We start from the raw sequence: 17377 nt of genomic DNA on the forward strand, positions 1-17377 counted from the left end.
TTTCCTATGAAAGCTCTCTAAGAAAAAGGGGAAAAGCAGAAAGATCCTAAGCGGACAAGGGAGATCCGGGCTACCCTCATTGTCCTCGGCACCAAAGCATCTTTCAGAATACATGTTCACATGGCAAAAAGTTCATCACAAGTTTACACATAAATTCAAATCATAAATCAAATAAGTTTACAACAGAGAATGTTTACATGCATATCCATTAGGAGTATTTATCTGACTAAGCACCTGTCACAGTTCCACAGGTGCATGGAGAATCAAAAACCATAAGTAAGTTATTAGTGAGGTTTTGTATAGATAAACTCAGTCAATATTTTATCTTCTGCTCTAGCACCTATAATAAATCATAGTTCCCTATTTATGACCTTTGGTTAACGGTTTTACAACCTTTTGAAATGTGCTCTGAGTAGTAGAGGCAATTAGCTGGTGACAGAGACTGGCAGAGTTCTCATTGCAGTTTTGACTCTCAGAAAAGATCTAATATAAGAGACCTTAATAAATACTGATACAATTTTAGGAATTCTTATAGGATCATCATTAAAAATTAAAGAAGTCATGGGCTGGAGAGATGGCTCAGTGGGTAAGAGCACCAACTACTCTTCCAAAGGTCATGAGTTCAAATCCTAGCACCCATATGGTGGCTCACAACCATCTGAAAAGAGATCTGACGCCCTCTTCTGGTGTCTGAAGACAGCTACAGTGTACTCACATATAATAAATAAATCTTTAAAAAAAAGTCATCTATTTGTCTATATAGTATCACTAAAAGATGACATCATTACAGTTCTGCAGAGACCTGTAAGGGTGGGCTAATACCCAGTGATCGTTATGTGTGTTTAATAATAACAGGAAAAGCAAATTAATAGCAGGAATCTTTCCTAAGATGATTTTCTCCTGGGCCTTGCCCATGAGAGCAAATCAGTCATGGATTATCTTATTAATCCAAAGCAGTCTCATTTTAGGAAGATCACCTACTAGTTATTAGCTTATTCTGGGATGGCTCCTGACATATGTAATATATGTATGTATTATATGGTATATTAGTGTGCTGGATGTGGTGTGTTATATGTGCTATATACATGCTGTGGTATTTGCATGTTAGGTGTGGTGTGTGCATGTGTTGTGTGTGGTACATTAGTGTTTTATATATGCTGTATGCATGCGTTGTATAGAGTGCCTTTGTGCATACATTGTGTGTTGCACAAGAGCAGATAGAGCCCAGATATCTTGATCATTTTCTGCCTTGTTTCCTTGAGACAGAATTCCTCATTAAAAGTGGAGCTCACCATTTTTGGCTAGGCTGACTGACCAGCAAACTGTTCACAGCCCCCACTTCCCCAGAAACACTGGTGGAATGATGCTTCAGCTCAAAGGGGTAGGCATGTTTTGGTTGCTTCCAGTGAGTAGTAACAAAGTATCTTTCAGACTTTATGGTTAATATGCCCATTTTGCTGTATTTTTTTTTTTAAGATTTATTTTATTTATATGAGTACACTGTAGCTGCCTTCAGATACACCAGAAGAGGGCATTGGGTCCCATCACAGATGGTTGTGAGCCACCATGTGGTTGCTGGAATTGAACTCAGGACCTCTGGAAGAGCAGTCAGTGTTCGTAACCACTGAGCCATCTCTCCAGCCTCACCCCTCTTCTTTCTTTCTTTCTTTCTTTCTTTCTTTCTTTCTTTCTTTCTTTCTTTCTTTCTTTCTTTCTTTCTTTCTTTCTTCCTTTCTTCCTTTCTTCCTTTCTTCCTTCCTTCCTTCCTTCCTTCTTTCCTTCCTTCCTTCCTTCCTTCTTTCTTTCTTTCTTTCTTCTTTCTTTTTTCTTCATCGCTGTATTCTTATCAATATTGAATTTTACTGTTTTAGAAAGTTGGTTTTCATTTAGATTTGCATTTCCAGTCTCCTTATGAGTCTGCGTTTTCTGATGACTAACCAAACTGACTTCTGTATCAATCTGTCCTCAAAACCTTAAAGAGTGTTCATTTTTTATCCCCTATTTCCATCTTCTGGAATGAATACCAGATTATCTATTAGATTATGGGCATCCTTTGGGAAGATAGACAGCAGGACTGGGCCAGTACACAGCGGTAGAGGCTTGCCTCTCTTGTATTGTGCTGTAGGTTCAATCCCCAGTACTAAGCATCCCCTGTCAACAAAGGAAGGTAGATGGGGCTGTATTTTGTTTTATTCTCTCATTATACCAATGATTTTACTCAGACCTGAAAAATATAAGTGGCTTTGTTACAAACTGACAGCACCAGTTCTTGTCAGGGATCAAGATGTCTAGCTAGGAGCAGGGGAGGTGGTCCTCCCAGAGAGGACCACACCCATTGGTTGTCCAGTGCCAAGCAGTCAGCCCTGAAAACGTGCATATAGGTGGCATTATAGGGACTGAGCAGGCTATGTTTAGGAACATACAAGTATATGTGTATATGTGTGGAATAACAATTAGTCAAAAAAAGAGGCCACGGATATGAAGGAAATCTGGAAGGGGTGTGGAAGGAGGAAAGGGAAGGGAGGGATGTAGGGAAATTGTAGTCCACAGATGCCTACCGAGGCTCCTCTCTGTGGAGAGCTCGGTGTGTGCGCACATTCACATTATTAATCTCTTCCCACATTTTTTGTTGGTTGGTATTTCCTGTAGATTTTTGGAAGCTGAGGAGAGCAGGTGCAGCCTCAGCTGGCAGCAGGCTCTAAAGTTGGGGAGCCTTGGAGCTAGGCTAGATCTAGAACCTGTTTATCTCCAGGAGTTCACCCAGCTCCCCGTGACATTCGATCTGGGGCCTGACAGCCGTGTAAACTCTGGGTGGGATGAACTTGTGTACACCCGAAAGCTCCCACACAGAAACGCCACGAGTCCCCGAGCTCAGACACCGAATGCTCTCTCTGTCCGTTTCCAAGGGGAGCTAGCCTCGCTCTGTTAAAGCGCTGCCCGGTTTTCCACTACAAAGTTTCTAAAATTAAATGCTCCCACAAATCCTGTTGCTTTTTTGACCTTTAGCATTGATTTTAACATCTGCCTGTGTGGAACTAAGTTTAAATAGAAACTGATCATGTAGATCTTTGGTAAGTTATTCCTGTATGATGATAGGAGTTTTTTGTAGAATATAGTCAATGAATTAGTTGTTGAATTTAATTTGGTGCTATGACTAAGAAATATAGAGAAATGGACACATTTAAAGTTTCATCCCATGTTTTTGTTTTCTCTCTCTCTCTCTCTCTCTCTCTCTCTCTCTGTGTGTGTGTGTTGTTGTTGTTGTTGTTGTTGTTTTTGAGACAGTGTTTCTCTGGCTAGCCTTGGCTGTCATGGAACTCACTCTATAGACCATACTGGCCTCAAAGATCCGCCTGCCTCAGCCTCCCCAGTGCTGGGATTAAAGGCATGTGTGCCAACACCTAATCCCTCATCTCATGTTTAATATGTGTGCATGTTTTTGCGTGTGGTGGTGTCTTTCTCTGTTGTTTTTCTACTTTATTTATTTAATTATTTTTGAGGCAGGGTCTTACTATGTAAGATTTGGCCTTGAACTCATATATAGATTCTGAGGGAAATTTAGGTTGGCAGGCTTGTAAACCAGCCGTGTGTGTGTGTGTGTGTGTGTGTGTGTGTGTGATTTAGGTCATAGCAGCCCTTGATTTATCTTAAATTACCATTAGCCTTTAATCTGAATAATTAAGTAGGTGCTGTTCAGTGGTCTTTTAGATCTTTTTGAGCCATGGACACCTTCGGATATACTCTGGAAGGTTCTGGAACACTCTCCAGGGAACACCCACCTGCTTCCCATGACTACCTGCTCTTCCTGCAGCCTGGGCCTGTTAGGTGCTGGTTGGTCCTCTGCTGCCCCCTACTGGTGATGGATGCTGCGACCGACAGGGATTGTCTTCCAGTGGTATTCATAGTGTCTTCCCCTGCAGGGCTTATCGACTATAATTTCCACTGCTTCCGGAAGGCGATCCATGAAGTCTTTGAGGTGAGGATGAAGATGGTGAAGTCTCGAAAGGCCCAGAGTCGGCTACCCAAGAAGACAGGAACTACTCCCAATGGGACCCCTAGAGTGCTGCTGTAGGGGAGTCGTCGGGAGCCTGAGTCCAGACCTCAGGGAGGAGGCTATCAAACTCTACTGCACTACAGGAGGGCTGGGACCCTAACTCATGTGTTAAGGAAGAAAAAAAACACTCTTTTTAAAATAAAATAAGCACTTTGAAGCAAAAACCTGTACAATAACGGTGAGATCCCCTGTACTGTCACTACTTAAGTGTAAACTTTTATGTTGATAGAAAAAATCCTTGTGAGAACTGCCAGGAACTGTACATATTTTACATTTTTTCATTTTTTTTTCTCATTGAGGTGAACTTTGATAAGATGACTTTTCTAAACTCTTTTTTTCTGTACTTGGTGACAAGGACACACATACTGTAGTCCATACGGCAATCGGAAATTAATCCAGTATATTGCTGAAGACTTTTTGTAAATCTGGGACTCTTTGCTGCCAGTTGTCAAAGGGGAAATCGCTTTCCAGTGGAGCAGCAACAGGTCAGGGCTGGAAGCTCCAAGGAAGAGCAATAAGGACTTCTTTAGTTATAAGAAGTGCAACGGGAATTCTGTAGCTGGACGGTGGTGGTGCATGCCTTTAATCCCAGCAGGTGGATCTCTGTGAGTTTGAGGTCAGCCTGGTTTACATAGTGAGTTCCAGCTACACAGAGAAGCTCTGTCTCAAAACCAACCAACCTACCAACCCCCCCCCCCCCAATTACCGCAAAAAAAACAAACAAACAAACAAAAAAAACCACAGGAATTTTGTAGATAAGTACTACTATCAAATTTACCTACACGTTTGTGTCCCTTTGCCTTCTGACTCACCTAGTCTATGGAACTCTTTACCTCAGGATACCTTAGTAGTCACCTTGTGCAGATGGGTGATTTCTTTTTGGTGCAGTATTCTAGCGAACCTTTGGGACCAGATTTCTAAAGTGATGCCAATCAGTGTAGAGAAATACGAATGTCGTCTGAGGAGATTGGGACAGATAGCATTGATTTGTGGAAGGAAAAACTGTAGAGGCATACGTACGTACCTGCCGAGGAGGCTGAAATACACAGGCCCAGAGGGTTCCCAGATGTGGTGGAGGCCACGCAGACTAAAGATGCATGTGGCCTTTCGTGTATTTGGCTCCTGCGAATGCACCGTGCTCAAAGTCCTTGTTCAGGACCAGTTTTCCATGCTCCATGACCACGGTAGTGGGCAGAACTTCATTGAGTTTAGTCCTGATGGCTCCGTGTGTTACCTGACAATGAGTATGACAACTTTCATCTGTGACAACTCTCCTCACATCCTCTGCCTGACCCTACCAAGCTTGCTCTATAAGACCGAAGACACGGAAAGCCTGTGGCCAGTGGGCAAAAGGTGGCCAAGACAGGTGTGTCAGTCAACTATGTGAGTGTTTTTTCAGATCGGTAGGGAACTGAGAGTCCTAAATCTAGCCCTACTATTTCACACCGTTCCAAGGGTTAGCATTGTCAGGTGTGCATGGCGTTAGCAAAGATTCTTTTTAAAGCAGAATCCCCTAGGGATGTCAAAGCTGATTGTCCCTGAAACTCACTTCTTTAAGCATCATCTTCCTGTCTTCTCACTCCCCAGATTCTTTATTGTTTGAGACAGTGTATCTCTGTGTAGCCTTGGCTATCCTGGAACTCACTATATAGACCAGATTGTCCTTGAACTCAGAGATTCACCTGCCTCTGCTTCCCCAGGTGATCAAAGGCGAACACCACCATGGCCGGCCAGGTCTTTATATACTTTTGAAGCTGGTAACTGAAACTGGAGAATCATGATACCATGGCTCCTTCCTTATGATTTCTGTGAAGAGACTTGAATGAGACGCTAGGAGCCTGGAGTTTTCCTTAATTTTCAGGACTATTCCCTGATGGCCTCTGCCAACAGGTTGGATGGAGGTTGGCCACTTTAAGAGTCTAACACCATCCCCTCACTGTGCACCCCCACAAAGATACTCTAAGAGTGAGGTGCATAGTTTGCTTATTTTGAGTGGGGGGGGGGGGTCAGAGGTAACCCAGGCTGGCCTCAAACTTGCCACGTAGCCAAGGATGCTCTCCAGTTTCCAATCCTTCAGCCTCTACTTCCCCTAAGTGCTAGGGTTATAGGAATATGCCACCATGCTTGGCTTCAACAGTGCTAACAACTGAACCCAGAGCGTTGTGCATGTGAGGGCGAGTGCTCTACCAAGCTAGTGTCCCCTGCTCCCTTTCTTAATTTCTCTTTGAATAGACAAATAATTGGGTTTTTAATAAGACTTTAGTTTCAAGATAAGACACTTGCCTGTCTGGCAAACCACATGGCATTAGCATGTCTAGGTGGCGCTTCCATTTTTAAGCTGGTTATATAATGGTTTTTGTTGTTGTTGAAATGTGCCTTAAAAGCCTGTCACTTCAAGAGCATGTGCTTCTTTGAGGGATAGGCTGGAACACTTCCTGTGACGTAGGGCCCGCCCACGTTCCTGATCATAAATGCACTCTTTAGTTACAACGATGATTCCTGCCTCTAGCCTGGTGTGACAATGACCTCTTGAAGATGTCTGAAGGGTGAAGTTTCCATCTGTGACTAGAGCAAAATGTCCTCACAGTTGCTTTGTATTTTATATTAGATTTGGTATTAGTTAACTTACCGAACTGTCATCTGTGTCTATGCTTAAATGACACTATAAACAGAAAGGTCAAACTGGCTACCGTGGCTTCAGTAGAACATGTGTTTGGTTTTAGGAGTTGAGAACTTGAAGATGTGTAGGGCGGGCAGGCTTTTGCTCTCCGAGTCAAGTACAACTTCTATGTAACAGTTGTACTGAATTACTTGTCTTAGTTAACCATAATTACGGAGGTTAGCATGAGGACCTGTATAGAGTGCTTTTGAAGGAGTAGAAATAAACGCTGATTAATAGATACCAAGTGTTATTTTGTGAACATAATATATTTTGGGCCCTTCGGCAGTACTGTGATATGTGAGTTATCTGCCAACTGTGTCTGAAAAAGAATTCATCAAATCCACGGAACTGTCGTGATTAAACTACAGTATGCACTCAACAAACACAGGCGGGGTGTAGTTTGTAATCAAGCACACTGTTTTACTGTTGATAGGACATCATTTGTGACACAGTCTTCAGGGATGTTAACTGCCAACTTGAAAGCATGTTTGTGTACCCATGGCTTGACATACCCATAGCTTAGTTTTCTGGGAGCAGAATGAAGTCTTTTGTTGAAATTTACGATGCTGTTTACTATATATACATAGTCACTGTTTTATTGGTTATGTTAGGTTCATTTAATAAAAAGTTTAAAAAAAACAACCTTTTGAGATGGGGTCTCTTAATGTCACTCCAGCTGACCTTGGATTTCTGGGCTCAACAGATCTTTGCTTCTGCCTCTCTGCAGCTAGGCCACAAGTTGATACAACCAACTTTAACAGTTTAGCCAAGGGGCTGGAGAGATGGCTCAGTGGTTAAGAGCACTGACTGCTCTTCTAGAGGTTCTGAGTTCAATTACCAGCAACCACATGGCGGCTCATAACCATCTGTGATGGGATCTGATACCCTCTTCTGGTGCGTCTGAAGACAGCCACAGTGTACTCATATAAAAATAAATAAATATTTGGAAAAACAAACAAACAAAAACCAGTTTAGCCAAATCTCTCCATTACTCAGTTCTAATTTTATGCAAATGAACATACATTATTAGGTAAGCTGAACTTAAGATATGGTCTCAGTATATAGACCAGGCTGTCCTCAAATTCAAGAGGCCTGCTTCTGCCTTCTGAGCTGTAGAACTGAAGGTGTGTGCCATAATGTCTATTTTTTTTTCCTTCAAATCTCATTTTCTGTTGGCATCAGCATATTGGGCAAGTGCTCCAGCTCTTTTGAGTAAGTGGTGACATTGGAATTGGTAATTGGAATAAGGGGGTTTCAGTCCGCTCCCCGCCCCATAAAGCAGCGCAGTGCAGTGCAGTGGCCCACCTGGAGCCACCAGGCCTGTCTCTGTCGGTCCATCTAGTGAGAAAGGGGCTTGCAGCCGGGCAGTGGTGGCGCACGCCTTTAATCCCAGCACTCTGGGAGGCAGAGGCAAGTGGATTTCTGAGTTCGAGGCCAGCCTGGTCTACAGATCTACAGAGTGAGTTCCAGGACAGCCGGGGCTACACAGAGAAACCCTGTCCCAAAAAATCAAAAAAAAAAAAAAAAAAAAAAAAAGGAAAGGGACTTGCCTGGGCCTCAAAGTTTAAGGAACAATCACCAACCCACAAAGTACTGCCTGATTTCATTGTCTAGGCCCTACGTATCACCTAGTTTTTAATACTACAGATTCCCACTGCTAATTCATGCTTCCTGAATCAAAATCTTCTAGGGATCTGCATTTCAAATATACTTGGGAGGTCTTGTTTCCCTGTGGCTGTTAAAGAACTAGGGAGGGGAGATTGTTTTGCATAAGGCTTATAATCACCTAGGGAAGCATTCTTGAGTCCTCTAGACTATATAATATATGATGCACTCGTGTATAAACATATATAAATATGTAAATGTGTCTTCCAATTTGATTATGAGCTTTGAAAATTTCTTTTTTATTATTTAACTCAAGTTCTACGGAATCCGATGCTCCCTCCCAGCCTCCATTGGCATTGCACACATGTGGTGCATGGACCTACATGCAGAAACCTCAAAACCAAAACCAAAAAACCATTATTTACAGTACCATTTAATGTACACTGCTACCCATGTAAATGACATCAAGTCCATTTGGATGATGAGTTTATATATTTAGATCTTTGCATTTATACAACAATTTACATAAATGTTTAAATAAATTTCCTCTTCCTCACACACCTAAACTAAACTCTTCAATGTACCTAGTTCCCTCATCATTGTCAGGACATTCTGAATGACGGATGAGGTAGAACATACTTGAAGTTGCATAGGTGGGGTCAATGGTGGTTTACCTGGAGGACCAACTGGGCAGTCCTGAGCCTTTGTGTGCTCCCCTCAGCCAGAGTGCTGGTGTAACGGGTGCTTCTGTGCTTGGCTTAGCATCCGGTTCCCTCTTGTTCTTTTCCTAACGCTGGGATCTACTCCAGGCTGCTGCTGTGCTAGCCAGGCAAGTGTTCCCTCGTTAAGTGACCTCATTAAGCCCAGGAGACTGTTGCTATTTCCCCCAATGTCCTAGTGGTCTTCACAAATAAGTTGTGCTTTTTTACTCAATGATGACCACCGTTGTGTGTTTCCCAAGGCCACGCCATCAGCAATGGTTAATCAGCCTTTCTGCACCCACTGGCTGAGGTGGGTGACTTATATAACAGAAAATTCCTACCATTTCAGGACTTTAAAAAACATCTTTCCCTGAACAGTATTTTATTGAAAACCAACAGATTGAAAGACTAAAACTGGGGCTGGAGAGATGGCTCAGCGGTTAAGAACACTGACTGCTTTTCGAAAGGTCCTGAGTTCAAATCCCAGCTACCACATGGTGGCTCACAACCATCCTAATGAGATCTGACGCCCTCTTCTGGGGTATCTGAAGACAGCTACAGTGTACTCACATATAATAATAAATCTAAAAAAAAAAAAAAAAAGACCAAAACTTATACTTCCTACTTGCTCACGTATGACATATACTATTTAAACCATCTACACCTCAACTCTACCTCAAGTCTCTGGGGAAGTAAAATTGGTGTCAGTATTTCCTCAGAGGGCACTAGAAGGTGGATGGATTGTGACAGACACCTCTGGGGGTGAGTGCTAAGTGAGCCGTAGGGAAGGTGGGGTGCTTCAGAAGCCAGGATTAGCTTGGCCAATACTGTAAAGCTTTCAAGGGAAAGTCACAATGTTGTCCGAGTGTGCTAAGGAAACTGGTAATTATAGCCTGGAATGCCATAATTCCTGTATATGCTGACCTTTGTCTGTACAGTGAAGAATGCAACATGTATTTGTGAACCATTTTGTGGCTATTACAGTGAAAAATAAAAATTTGCTTAAAAATATTGAACTCAGTTATATCCTGTTATGAGTAGGAACCAACACAACCGTGAGGAAGGGGCAGCAGCGGTTTAAGTATTCAGGTTAGTGTGAAGACCGCAGAGCCGTGTCCACCAGCGGCTGACTAGCATCGCTCAGCGGCTGGCTAGCTGGGACTGGGGGCATAAGACTGGAGTGACAGTTGGGACAGAAGGAAAAGGGCACATGCTGAGGACACATCCAGAGGGACCCTGCATGAGGAGCTTCTTCAGAAGTCAGAAGACGCAGAAGCACCCCAGCTGTCTGCAAGCACATCTGGACGCTTTTCCCTGTCTCAGGACAGTTTCATCTCAGCTGCAGGTGTTTCCTTTAGAGCCAAGTTTAGAAGATGAGGGCATGCTTGCGAGACCTGTCCAGCAGAACTGAGAGAAAGGTCAGTACGGATGGTAAGCTTTGCTTTTTAAAGCCAAGTTTTTATTTTTATTAAAAAAAAAAAAAAACAATAGGGGGCTGGAGAGATGGCTCAGTGGGTAAGAACACTAACTGCTCTTCCAAAGGTCCTGAGTTCAAATCCCAGCAACCACATGGTGGCTCACAACCATCCGTAATGAAATCAGATGCCCTTTTCTGGTGTGTCTGAAGACAGCTACAGTGTACTTACATATAACAATAAATAAATAAATCTTTAAAAAAAATAATAAAGACTTTAAGACAAAAAAATGTTTTAGTTATACTATACTAATTACTATACTAATTTTATGTGTATGAGTATTTTGTCTGTCTGTCTGTCTATCTGTGTACCACAATCATGTCTGGTGCTCACCAACATCAGAAGAGGCTATGGGGGCTGGAGAGATGGCTCAATGGTTAAGAGCACTGACTCCTCTTTCAGAGGTCCTGAGTTCAAATCCCAGTGACCACATGGTGGCTCACAATCATCTGTAATGAGATCAGATGCCCTCTTCTGGGGTGTCCAAAGACAGCTACAGTGTACTTACATATAATAAATAAAAAAATCTTTTAAAAAATTCATTAAAAAAAAAGAAGAGGCTATGGGATTCCTTCTACTGGAGCTGCTGGTGGTTGTGCTATGGGAACAGAATTGCTGTCCTCTGCAAGGGTTATAAGTGCTTCTAACTGCTGAGCTATATCTCTCCAGCCCATTACCAAACAAACAAACAAACAAAAAACTTCAAAGTGTAAAAGAAACAGAATGATATAGTCTGTGTAAATAAAGCAAAAACATGATTCTGAGCAGGGTCCCTCCCTTATTCCTAATACTGCATCCTCGGGGGCGGTTGGGAGTGCCACAGACCTCATAACTGTATTAGTAATCTGAGGTTTCGAGAAAAAAATAACTCTTAAGGGGTTGAGGAGATGGCTCAAGCGATTAGCAGCACTGACTGCTCTTCTGGAGGACCAGGGTTCAAATCCCAGCACCCACATGACAGCTCCCAACTGTCTGTAACTGCAAGATCTGACACCCTCACACAGATATACATGCAGGCCAAACACCGACACTCGTTAGCTTGGAGGGAAAAGCCACAGGAAAAAGCGTTGATGTAAGTGGCAAGTTACTATCATTTAGGGTTTTTTTCCTTTTCTTTTTTCTTTTTCTTTTTTCTTTTTTTGTTTCTTATTCATGGAGGGGAAAAAATTAGTGCCTGTCAAACACATGGTGCCAGGAGTTCCTATTCTGGGTGCTCTTGGTTTCGATACGCTCACGTGCCGCCTCAGCCTAACACCTAGTACAAGGGAGTATTAAAAACAAACCAGGTCCAGTATAGTGAGCTGCACAGAGCAGAAGACAAAGCTCTTGTGTCTCCCGGATCTCTCCGCTGGCCACCAGATGGCAGCCAAGGGCCCAGCAGGCCAGCAGACGGAAGAACTCCGTGTCCTTGAGAGCTTAAACTACTAAAAACCTGTCACGTTAATATCAGCCACAAGATCATTAAAAAAAAAAAAAAAACTGCCTCGATTCTGGAGATGGAAAAATAGGAGAAAAACTATGGAAGGTGGATTTTTTTTCTCCTTAAGAATAAAAAGAGCAAGACCTATTACAAAATATTCAAAATCACTAATAAAATGATTAAGATGTTTTTCTTTCTAAATATTACTCTAGGAAGATGCTGATACAAGCCAGTTCATACTGTCCATGAAACGATCATAGCACTGCTTTTTGCAAACCATGTGCTGACAGCAGATATTCTATAGAAAACTAGATGCAATAGGATTGAACTGTTAAAATGTTTTACAATAATGGTTCAAGAAAAACACCAAAATATTAATCACCACTATTTCTGAAGAGAAGGGTTGTGAATAATTTGTATTGTATTCATATCCCAAATATGGAACAATAATCATATATGATCGTTAAGATAAAGAAAAAAAAGCAGGGTGTTTTTTGTTTTATGTTCTTTGAGACAGGGTTTCTCTGTGTGGACCTGGCTATCCTGGAACTTCCTCTGTGGTTCAGGCTGGCCTTGAACTCAGATCTGACTGCTTCTCAAGTGCTGAGATTAAAGGCATGCACCATTGTGCTCAGCCTAGAAAAGCATTTCAAAAAATAAGATTAGTTTTAAGTGCTGAAGAATAGGTATCTTAAGGAATGTAACCTCCAAGTAGCACTGAAGTCTTAGAAACACACACCTCTTTTCAAGCTGTTATAGCATAAAAAAACAGGGTTTCAATCAGAATGCCTGGATGCCACCTGATGTTCTCATTCTTACGTAAGCCACTGAAACTTTAAGAACCTCTGAAATAGACTTCAAAGTATTTAAACATAATAAAAAAATAAATGAAAGCCGGGCAGTGGTGGCGCACGCCTGTAATCCCAGCACTCTGGGAGGCAGAGGCAGGCAGATTTCTGAGTTTGAGGCCAGCCTGGTCTACAGAGTGAGTTCCAGGACAGCCAGGGCTACACAGAGAAACCCTGTCTCGAAAAAAAAAAATCCAAAAACAAACAAACAAATAAATAAATAAATGAAAATGTTAAGAATTCGGCAATATGGCGGTGAAGCAACAGAGGTTACACATCCTGCCTGGTCTTACCCTGACTCCACTTTGTGTCTGCTCGGGACTCTCCATAACCCTGACCATGGCCCAGATATTCAAAATATCTGTTGGTTGTATAGTCAAAATAAATGTGACTAGGATCCCTGACTGATGTCCTTGTGCTTTTATCATTAGAAATGTTGTAGCCCGAGCTTTGAGCTTTGGTGCCAAGAGTTTCTTTGGGGCAAGGGTCAATTCTTGGTCACTGGTTAATAAAGAACTGTAATTTGGCCTATACAGGTGGTCTGCAACTTTATCTGGACTGTGACATATAGAAGCCCCAGTGATATAACCATATGCACATGGAATTCAGCCTGGTCCATACCTGTACCCCTTGAAGTCATTCCAGGGACTTGTGCCTCCTGCTGAGCCCAGAAAGGTCTGGGATAGCTGCAGTGTTCCCAGACACCAGAACAGATTGAGTCCATCTGATTCTTCTAGGAACTCAGTTCTGAAGGCCAGGGCTCCTGGGGAACCTTAAGGTCTAAGAGGGCCAGGCCTCCTAAGGAGTTCTAGGTTTGGGCATTCCCTTGTCCTCTTACACTATATTGGGACACCAATCGAGGACCTGGGATTCTGATTCTACCTCAGTGTTTGGGAGACCTGGGTTTCTAATGGCCGGCTGGCCATATTGTGTGAGTGACTGGACAGATTCTGCCCGGACAGCAGCATTTTTATTAATATCTCTGCCTTGTCTCCTTTGGTTCCCTCTCAGGGACAAGGGAGCTGGACTGTTCTCCAAGCTTTTTGACTTAGTAACCAGAAGTCAACTTGATGTGTGCACCTCAGCTTTAAGGGAGAAATCCACTGCTTTTGTCACCTGTCAACTGAGTTGTGCAGATTCCCTTCTGGGATTATACTCGTGGTTCCGGGAGCCTCTGTCCTCTGATTGCATCTGTGTTTCATTTTGTCTGAAGACTCCCCACCTGCCTCTCTCCTTTCACCCCAAGCTCTATGCCTCTCTCTCCTCACTTGGCCCGTCTCCTGGCCTTCTTCTTTACTTCTCTCAGACCCTCTGACCTTCAGAGTCTGATCTCAACCCTTCTTACCCCATTGCTCAGTTCCCATTTATGGTCTCCCAAAGAGCCAAAACCTAGGTAATACCCGGCCCTCCTCCTAAAGTGCTCCTCCTAAAGTGCTCCTCCTAACGTGCTCCCTGAGCCCCCAGGGCAGGCCCTGTATGATAGGGTCGGCTGCATCAGGATAGCTTGTGGCACAGGCTGTGTGCTAGCAGTGGGAGTCACAGGAACTGCAGCGTGGGCAGGGGCAGAGCAGCTGCCCCTCCCCCATCTCCACTAAGACTAAGGCATCCTGGGACTTCACCTCAGTGGCGCTATGGGTGCCGGCTGTTCTGTGGGAGAGTCCCAGTAGCTGGCTGCCCTGTGTGGGCAGGAGATTATAGATAAGACTACGCTAGCTGTTGGGTCTCCAAGCCTGCTTCCTCTGATATAAAATACTCTTTTTATTCTTGGGATTCCCTTACCCTATGCCAGTGGTCTGCCTTTGTTTCCGTATCACCAAGCCCAGAGACTCTTGGTTTGTTTCAATTTCTCAGTTACAGAGAAACAAATGTCTCTTGAGTCTGATTTCTTTTTTTATTGTAATAAGCTAACTTAGCTCACTAAAACCTGGGTCAGGAGATGGAATCTGACCTGCTTCTTCAGCCCTAAGCATGAATTCTGTTTGTAGTCATCCTAAGTACAAATGAAACTAATTTAGACACAAGCTTGGAGGGAGAGACCACCTTATAATCTTCTTTTATATAGTCTTCCGAGTATGCTGTCAAAGTGAAGCCTAAAGAAGCCTAAAACAAGTTTAAATTCTGTTTAATGTGAAGTACTCAAATTGAGGTGTATTTAATTAAATGGTTTCATAACATGGGTTAGATTGACAATACACTTGCATGTCAGAACATCTCCAGGCTCAAGTAATGCCCTTTCTCTGTGATGGGACACAAACTCATCAAAGTACATTACATGTTAGTCTCTTTTAATAAATAAAGATGCAAGAGAAGTCAGATTGGCCAGAAGTCTGCTGCTCGTGTCTCTGGCTATGTGGGCCAGACCAGGAAAACCTCTTCCTTCCCTATAAAAGATGAATTATCAGCCTGGGGTGATGGCTCAGCAGTTAAGAGCACTGGGTACTCTTCCGAAGGACCTGGGTTCAATTCCCAGTACCAACATGGTAACTCACAACTGTCTAACTCCAGTTCCAGGGGATCCGACATCCTTACACATGTAAACATGCAGGATAAACACCAATGCACATACAAATTAATAAAAAATAAAATTTGTTTAAAAAATGAACTCCTCAGGTCTCACATGTAGGGGAATAGCTTCTCCTGCCCAGTGGAGGACCTCAGCATGTGTCTGCATCCTCAATGTCTCAGGCAACACAGAGACAAATAGTAACTACTCAAACAGTTGAGTAGTTTGGAAAGAGTGCTCGGGCTCTTTCCCAGCTCCTATCCACCCTCATCCCTACAACAGACACATCCACCCTGGCAGCACATGGGAGTTTGTCAAACATCTGAGTTGTGAGAACAGGGTAAACCTTGTACTTAAGCCTGCCTTCCCCATTGGTATGGGACCTACATACTAGTTCAATTGGCCACGCCCTTTACCCTAGTTACGAATTCTCCTCCTCTTAGGAGGAAAAGCTAATTCCATGGCCAAGAGGTAAAACATGAAACACCCCACACTCTTTGTTTTTATTCTGAGACAGGGTTTCTCTGTGTAGCCTTGGCAGTCCTGGAACTTGATCTGTAGACTTTGTAGACCGGGTTGGCTCCAACTTCTGGGTGCTGGGATTAAAGGCATGCGCCATCACACCTGGTTCCCAAGAGAGTTTCAGATAATGTAAGACAGAGACTCTGTCACAGGGCTAGTCAGCTATGAATAAACTATGGCCAATTGTCTAAATACTAAGTGAGAGGTATCACTCCATGGACCCACCAAATCCAGGTAAGGAAGACAACGCTGCCTGAGAAGGAAAAGGCCCAGACCATCCTCACCTTCACCTTCCAGAGACTGCGGGGACAAGCTCTCCAGCTCTGCTCTGGCTACGAAGCCAGAAGCCAGTGGGCACGCACTGGAGACCAAGGCATCCAAAAAGAAACGTGGAGAAGGGGATCATAATGTCCCTTCCTTCTTTCACCAAGTATTTGAAAAGTAACTAAAAGAAATGAGGAGTGAAATGACGAAGGTAACGCCATTTTGTCCTGATTTTATTCTGGCTCCATTTTGGGTCTGCTTGGGCTCTTTCCCAGTTCCTATCCACCCCCATCCCCACAACAGTCACATCCGCCCTGGCAGCACATTTCAAACTTTCCATGGCTCAGACACATAACCAAAATATTTGCTGGTTGTATAGTCAAAACAAGTTGAAACATGTTGCCCTGACCCTGATGGTGCCAATGTGGTCTCTCTTTAGAAAGGCTGTGCCCTGACCTTTGGTGCTGAGTGTTTGTGGGCAGAGCCTGCCTGCTCTTGGTTGCTGTCTTAATAAAGGACTGAAATTTGGCCTTAGAGATGTGTGGTGGCCTGTAGCTTCTCACCAGGACTATAACATATAGTATAACATATATGTAAAATATACCAGGAGGCTAAGAACCTGCACTGTACTCAAAATAAGAGAACTTAAATAAACTGCCTCCTTTCTTCAAGACTTCAATTTTCTTCAACCATAAAGATAATCTGTCAATGCCAACACTCAGGAAGAATAAATGAATTAAGAATTTGACATCCAGTAGAGCTTGTATCAGGATGTCAGTGCTAAGGGGAAGGGACCCACATTCAAAGGGCTTTGTCGCTCTCTAGGGAAAGGGGGAACACATGGGGACTGTAGCTCAGAGCTGTCAAGACTCTCAAGTGTTTTGAACTTCATCTTTTGTTACTCGTGGCATCCCCTGAGTCTGGTTTAAGTTTGGTTTTTGTTTTTTTTTTTTTTTTTTTAAAGTCATCTTCAGGATTGTCAATAATAAGATGAAAATTCTTCTGGTTTTTGTTTTTTGGATTTGTTCTTTTGTTTTTTGTTTTCCCCCGAGACAGGGTTTTTCTGTGTAGCCCTGGCTGTCCTGGAACTCACTCTTTAGACCAGGCTGGCCTCGAACTCAGAAATCCTCCTGCCTCTGCCTCCCAGAGTGCTGGGATTATAGGCATGTGCCACCACGCCCGGCTAATTCTTCCAGTTTTAATTTGGGATAGAATCTTTTTGTCTGCTATAATTTGTTTCTTTGTTCTAGGAAGGAATTTATTCTGAAAAAAAAAAAAAACCAAGTATTCTTTTGACAAACCTTCCTTTTCTGGGAAAATTAA

The 17377-nt window shown here is 43.1% G+C and overlaps 1 protein-coding gene across 2 annotated transcripts in view; it reads left to right on the plus strand.

Moving 5' to 3' along the window:
* The window catches only part of Rragd (Ras related GTP binding D), a 36032-nt gene extending 28674 nt beyond the window's left edge, over positions 1-7358 (plus strand). For both annotated transcript variants that reach the window (XM_052176200.1, XM_052176201.1), the window contains one exon: positions 3921-7358. In XM_052176200.1, coding sequence (XP_052032160.1) covers positions 3921-4072 — 152 coding nt within the window. In that variant the 3' untranslated portion in view covers positions 4073-7358. The remainder of the gene's footprint in view (positions 1-3920) is intronic.
* The last annotated feature ends 10019 nt before the right edge of the window (positions 7359-17377 follow it).

This window comes from Apodemus sylvaticus, chromosome 3 (genome assembly GCF_947179515.1).
Source record: "Apodemus sylvaticus chromosome 3, mApoSyl1.1, whole genome shotgun sequence".
NCBI classification, from domain to species: domain Eukaryota; kingdom Metazoa; phylum Chordata; class Mammalia; order Rodentia; family Muridae; genus Apodemus; species Apodemus sylvaticus.